The sequence below is a fragment of the Galleria mellonella genome, unplaced genomic scaffold, assembly GCF_026898425.1.
Source record: "Galleria mellonella isolate WM207_F2 unplaced genomic scaffold, CSIRO_AGI_GalMel_v1 utg113, whole genome shotgun sequence".
In the NCBI taxonomy this organism is placed as follows: Eukaryota; Metazoa; Arthropoda; class Insecta; order Lepidoptera; family Pyralidae; genus Galleria; species Galleria mellonella.
Genome location: NW_026441975.1, coordinates 1,099,415 through 1,107,082, shown reverse-complemented (window position 1 = coordinate 1,107,082; position 7,668 = coordinate 1,099,415). Strand labels below are relative to the sequence as shown.

At 30.1% G+C, this 7,668-nt stretch overlaps 1 protein-coding gene across 1 annotated transcript; it reads right to left on the bottom strand.

Annotated features, from left to right (window-relative positions):
- Positions 1-816: 816 nt before the first annotated feature.
- Positions 817-6,730, bottom strand: LOC113512950 (uncharacterized). Its single transcript, XM_026896919.3, has 4 exons — positions 6,526-6,730; positions 3,789-3,965; positions 2,055-2,184; positions 817-1,036 (listed from the first exon to the last, which is right to left on the bottom strand). Exons 1-4 carry the CDS (start codon positions 6,631-6,633, stop codon positions 930-932), a joined length of 522 nt encoding a protein of 173 aa, XP_026752720.1. The 5' UTR covers positions 6,634-6,730; the 3' UTR covers positions 817-929.
- Between the last annotated feature and the right edge of the window lie 938 nt (positions 6,731-7,668).

The window sequence follows — 7,668 nt, the reverse complement described above, 5'->3', positions numbered from 1 at the left end:
TTGTATAGGATTGAAGGTATTTTATCAATCGTTTTAGTTCCAACTTCAAATTTGAACTGAAATGAGTTGTCTTAGCATAGTGATTCCACGTTAAGAATGTTCTTTGATAGATCAAAACATAATTAACTGATTAAATTCAAGCTGTATCAAAATTTCAAAATATATTCAATTTATTTGATATATAGCGATCCATAAAAAAGAGAACTGAGAGCCTACCATGAAATGTTTTCTGAAATTTCGGGTCCGAACAAAACACAAATGTGATGTTATAATTGCATAATACACATCGTTTAAAAATATTAATACTGTTAAAATATCGTTCTTTTGGACTTTTATGGTAGGAGTTATGACGAATGAAATGTTATGTTCTATTTACTAGACCAATTTTCGTATAAACAAAAACACGAAATTGAGTCCGAAAATTCGAAATTTCATGGTAGACCCCTGATCATTTGCTATACTTATTTGTGAGGGTCTACAATCTATATTTGTATAGTTTCATGTCAACAGAATTTATACGATTACAAGACTATGGACTAACAGACAGATATGATGAAATTTTTATGAGTATAAATCTTTAATATTAGCTAATCTTAATATACTTATATAAAAACCTTGTGTCACGATGTTCGTTCACGCTAATCTCTGAAATCGCACAACCAATTTTAATAAAATTTTGTAAATGTGTATTATATATTTTAACTTGAGAATTAGGATAATTTTTATCCCATTGAAAAAAAACCTTGTCGGTGGCGATGGGGGTCAAAAAAGCGTTTGCCATGTCAATTACTAATTTAAAAAATTTAACACCATAGATAATTTGTTATGAAATATGTATTTTGTAATATACACAATTAAAGCATTCCAATGTGCTCATGTAGTTATACTGGTATTAAGTGCTGTGCCCAAAACGATGCAGATGTTGCTGGTCACGCTCCAGCATTGTTGTTTTGATACGCCACATATTGAACCTCAGAACTCTCCTCAATAATTTTGACAGTGTTGTAGACTAGGAATAAAAGATATACGTTTAGACCTGTAATAGAAATACATATTATATTTAATTTATTTATATTGATCATTAAATGGTAGTATTTATTTATACAGGTAGTGAGGACTCGGTTTCGGTGAAGGCCCTCTTTCTTTTCCCGTGGGTATTGTTGGAGGCGACTAAGGGAGGGCGAGTAATGGTCAGCGGTCTTTTAAAACATCTCCAGAGTCGAACTACGGTCGCCAATCCGCCTGTCAAGTATGGCAACAATTGATAAAATCCCCCAAGAGCCCAAGGCCCTAAGGGGGAGCCTTATGTTTAGTAGTGGCCAGTTAAACGCTGGTATGATGATGGTGATTTGTTATAAATAGGTTTACATAGTAGATTTATTCATTGATACATAAAAAACCTGAGATATACAGAAAAGTAGGACGAAAAATGAGCACATAACGTTTATTCATAGTGTGGTTTATTACATCTGTCTTGCGAATTTTATTTAAATAATTATTATTTACAGTGCTTATTTATTTTCTACTCCACATAAGCCTAGTCGTAAGATAACATAGTTTACTACAATATTATAAATGTATTTTTTGTATGGGAATGATTTACTGCTTTTATATATAATATATGTAGATTACTCATTCAAAGTTGTGAAGTATATATTGTCTTCTAATTTACTTTGTGAATATTTGACTGTATAAAGCAGACAGGCGTTTTCCATTAAATAATAATCCAAAATAAATAATCCATCTATTACTTCATTGTCAAATTAAATTTTATGTCTTTTATTGTTGTAAAGATCTTACATATCATACGCCGTTAAGATTTGACAAACATTGTAGCTGTTTAGTAAGTAAGGCTTATAATTTGAAAAATATTTATTTTACCTGCAATAAAATATCATTCATAATTTATAACGACTCCTTATCGTCTAAAGAACAGAGGCCTTGCTGATATAAACTTACTATTAGCGCCAGAAACTAGTATAATTCCATTATACTAGTTTCTGCTTTGATTATGTACGTATTAAATGCAATTTAATAAATTAATTTATAATTACCTAAAAAGAAGAAGTAGACTGTATTCTCGACGTACTCTCTATAGTCAAAGTACACAAGATCCATGCAGAGAGTCATGAGTTGGAACGCCACGCCAAAATAGAAGTATATCTTCAACAGCACCTGTTTCTTCTGGAATAGTTAAAAATAGTATGTATTATAACCGCGTACAGCTTATAATTAGTCATTATCATAAATTAATAATAAAACAATTTTGTACTCATGTTAGGAGTATGGTCCTTAAGGCAGTCTATAAAGGTATAATGACTTCAAACATCTAATACACCTATCCCCCGATTTACACGGTAGATACGTTCCTGAGAAAAACGTGTAAATCGAAAATTAAAAATTTTCAAGTCAAAACCGTGTAAATCGAAAAGCTTGCAGAAAATGCATAATTTTGCTATTTAACAGTTGTGATTTTTTTCAATATTTTTAGGTGTACACAGAAATAAAAATAAAATGCATTGACAGGTTAAAATATGTAATATATTACGGAAACACTGTTTTTTTATTTAATTACAATACATTAAACGATCCAAAGCGATCCAAAATTTCGATTTTAGTTTCTAAAGAAATAACTTTTCTTTTAACTTCTTTCAACATTATAAGCCTATAATTTTTTTTTTATTTATGTTAATTTATAAAAATCTTAATTATGCACTCACTTGTAATTTACGAATATGAAAAATTAAATCTTTCTGACACTGTGAAACTTTCACTCAAATACAATTTTCCGTAGATAAAACTTTAATTTTATGCGAAGAAATACAGACACAGTGTGCATGTGCAGCATGTCAGCATATAAGCTCGGGATTCCCCGTGAGATGTGTACACAGCGCACGTGTTCAAACACAGTAACATTTAGTAGAGTGCGATAAAAAAAAAAAAAAAAACTTATTTGGAAAACCGTGTCAAAGCGAAAACGTGTAAAACAAGTACCGTGTAAATCGGGGGATAGGTGTATACATGAAGTTTTGCTTAGTTTGTGACTAGATGGCATAGCGTGATATATTATGGGTAGATACTTAGTATACTGCTAGTATTATACTATCTGCGGTATAACGTACTCACATACGGCAATTTATGTTGTCATTTATGCATGGTTTCAAAAACTTTCTTATTTATTTATCTCAAACTACTGAGCAAATTGTAAGGACTTCATTTAAAAGCAAAATTTAAATTCGAAAGAATTCTTTATATAGAATATTCTATAGGTGAAAATAACAGTTTCCTCAAAGAAACATGGATTGAAATGGTTTAAATCACTTAGAGTACATAGACATTAACGTCTAAAAAAAAAAAAAATTATATATATATATATATATATATATATATATATATATATATATATATATATATTATTTTGTGGTAAATTTTGTGGCTGTGCAAACGTCAAAATTAAATGTTAAACGTTAAGTTATTTTTTTTTAAAACACAATTAATACTAAAAATATAATATACATACTATGTACTGAATATAAAAATATATAAATTAGTAAAATGGTATGTTTATAGAAATAATAAGAATCTTTATTAATAAATACAGGGTTGCTTTGTTGCATATTTTGCCCTGGTTTTCAAATTAGGGTAATTAAGGTCTTTAGAGGCAGTTTCTTTTAACATATAAAAACTAACGTAATAAATTTGTATATGCAAATTTAATATTATTGAATTTCAGTATTTAAAAAAATAGTATTGAATAAAATATTGCAATTTAAACAAAAAATACTTACCTTATGAGCTCCTATGAGTAAAATTATAGTCATAGTGACATCGATGACTACAAACGCGATTGTTAGAGGTAAGTGTATTAGTGGATCCATAGAGCCAGGGTTCTCTATAGGCTTTCCAGTGGTCACTTGTTCCACCAGCAAGAATATTAAAAGGGGAAACGATAAAAGTGATAGTACCTGGAAAAAAAGTTTTATTTATTATTATTTTTTTATACTAGTTGAAATCGATATCGTTAGCATACTTTAAAGCGAGTGTTCTATTAGCAAATTTGAATACTATCACCAAAGAAATATGGGTTGAAAAATAACAAATAATTTTGAACCTTTCGTACCAACACGTCGCCTTCAATTGTTAAGTTTGTACGGAGACATAAAATTTTCTGCTGTTTTTGAATGTTTGATTGACGAAATTTGTATCCTAAATATTTTATATTCACGAGTGCATTTTTAATTTTATGTATAGTTAACGATCTTTGAATAAGAAAGGTGATAAGCATACAATACGTCTAATAGTAAGCGGATGGGGGGAAAAGGATTATTAGCAATGGATTGCCATTACTAGCAATATGCCCTACACTATCATGAACAATTCTTATTGAATTCGTCATGATGGGCTAACTGACCTGCTTTATCCTCATCTATCACCCTTTATTGGTTTCCTGTCAGCGTACACCGATAGTGCTGGCGGGGATAACTATTTCATTGTCATCCAAAACAAAAATAGTAAGCGGATAGTTACAGTACCCCAAGAGCCCTTGTTTGTTAGAGATATCAGTTTCGCCTTACAGAGTCTTATGATATGGAGTTTCCGAGTCTGTGACTCAACATGTAAAAATTTCACTGCATTGAATTGGTTGAATGCATCTGTTGTATTACATATACACAGCCGATGTGTAACAGAAGTAGGCGGGACAGAGATATCCATATAGGCGACTTAGTACTATGCTTCTCTTTGGTAACTGAATGAATACGAGTGAAAATACCTTATTGATTCATCATCTTTTGTTTTCTTCAAATAAAGATAATATTACATTAATTATGTAAAAAAAATAATAAGTTTTTTTTTCTATATTTTTTCTTTGGAATTTTTGTACACTGAATGTGATGATGGTAATCCTATCCTATTTATATTAATTGGATTTGATACATCCGCCCATTTATTTATTTATATGCTATTGTACATTCAATTTTAATATATATATATTTAAATAGGGTTATTTCTCTTTCAATTAATTTATTATTGAAGTATTGTACTGATATTCGTATAAGATTTTAGTATGTTTTCTATTAGTATAACGCCATATACTTTTGTATCGCATATTAAAATAAGATACGTAACTATAAATTTATCGAATACGTAGGATGTGACCTTATGCGTTACATACATGCGGGCAATGTCGCGGTCACAATAGTTTTTTTAATGAATGAAAATGGTATGGTGGACCTACTGGCGTTAGTGGTTCACACTGGCTGGCGAGGTACAGCGAGGAGTAATAGATTGGAATCTTCATCTTGATCCTTTTATTATTATTATTTTATATCAGCCATGTCCACTACCTTAAGAGGGAGCTTAAGGGGTTTCTGCCAGTAGTTGCCATGTTTGGCAAAGTACAGCTTGCAAATTGGCAATCGCTGTTAGGCCTTGGAATGTTTTAAGAGGGACTCTGCTGTCATTCCTCGACCTTAACGGTGTCCTTAATCGCCTCTTACGATATCCAAGGGAAAGGAAGGGATGGCCTTTTCTAATATGACTATATTACCCTTAAAGTATGCTAAATATTAGATAGTTTTGTATGTTTTTTGTTTCCAAGACATTAGTTAGTTATCTGTTTGATTAGACATTTCCGTTCGAAAGTATTTTCAAATGCTTCATATTCTAATTTATGTTTACAGTTGAGTTTTAAAACATTTCTCTGCAAGGATTCTTCTAAAATGAATTATGTACATACCTAGTACAGTAACAGAATAAATGTAATAAAGAGATTTAATTTTGCTTATATGATAACTCAAATTAGGTCTAGGCTTTCTCCCATTTTCTTGTTAAGTATAATCATTTAAAAAAACCTTTCTTACCTTTTTTCTTTTATTTTTACATCTTGGTTTTATTATGTTATGTTATATATTTCTGTTGTAAAATGTGTATAATATAATGAAATGTAATACAATATTTAGCACCTATTATATTGAACATGAGTGTAAGTTCGTTGTTATGTCTATTTTATAAAGTATATTATAGATAGATGTATAGATACTCTTCTTTGTTTCCTCCAAACGATTATAAACAATTACAAGAAAATATTACAATGAGAAAACAATGGGCGGCCTTAACTCTAAGAGCGATAAATATATATGATGATATACCAAAGTATATCATATTATACATCTAACATACATAGTTGTTGGACTTAACAAATATGCAAACAAACAATCTCATAACACTTTGACCTTTAGAGGTGATATAGCTAACCTCAACCTTATTGCATACTTATATTTTGTGATGTTCATAAATTCATGACATTTCATTTTCTATCAGTGGAGCGATGCGGTGGGAAACTCATTTGCTATTTCCAGTTTTAAAAATGTAAACAATTTTATGTGGAATAATGTAATATATTGTACTTTTTAATATTTTCTCTTTGTATCTAATTAAAAATTCATTAAATTTGGAACAGTTAAATAGATATCTGAAATTATATAATTTCTAATCATATGCACTATTAAGATCCTTCATGCTTACCAAATTAACATACGCAAATATTGTTACACCCTTTCGCACTGGTACACAGAAACAACACTTCCTAACTACAGGTACAGTTGGACATTTCGATTTACATAATTTTAACATATTTTATGTTTATTTTTTACAATTTAATATTATATAACTAGTACTAGCAGCACATATCAAATCAGGCAGTCGACTGGCAAGATTAGTTACAAAAATTGCATCCTTTGAAGACATCTTTTAAATAGAGAATTTCCTGCCTACACTGCTGTCTTGCCAGGATTGTGATTTTATTTGATAGAGCACAATACATTGAGGCGTTTAATAGAGTAGTGGTCCTTTAAATCTTTGTTCAGGACCCAAGGAAACAGGCACGTTGCGATTTTCTTTATGTTTCATTTTATTTTAGTAGTTTGGTATGTTGATAAACAGTATATAAAGGTGGGTTTTGGTCACGCGGAAGCTGAGATGCCATTATTATTGTAGAAGAAATCAACGAATTAATAATTTGTTTTAATAAATAAATTGATTATATTTGTAATTTATTGCAATAAATTATATTTTTGTAAAGTTATATCTGCTTATATTGATACTCGTAAAATATAATAAAATATGAACACAATTGCCCTCTTAAACTCATCTGAAATTATTTTTGTTCTTAAATAGATACTATAGTGTATTCTTTTGGTGGTAGAATTTTGAATGATTCGTGTGCTAAACATTTTTGCTACTACATAATACTAGATAGAACAAGAGAGCAACATCGAGATTCTTTTTCTTTCTCATATGTATGGTAATGAAACCTATCGATATATAAATTTGTTTACCCTTTATCGGTAGTAGATGAGTACGTTATACTTAAACTTACCTATTTCTACGAGAAAGGAATAATGCATTGCGTGCATATGTTTTGTTTTGAAAGATAATATAGCCCACTGTGATGAGACGCACAAACAATTCGATTCCAGGAATATGTGCACGAGCGCCGCTAAAGCTGATATTAAGTACCTATACTTTGTGATCCATGACATCATTCATAACTACGGGCGACGGTTACTATGCAGTGGGTTGTCATCTTGCCATTCCTTAATACCTATATAAAAATTAGGTATACCTTATTCATATAATAAAATTGTAGTTAGACAATGTTTGAACATG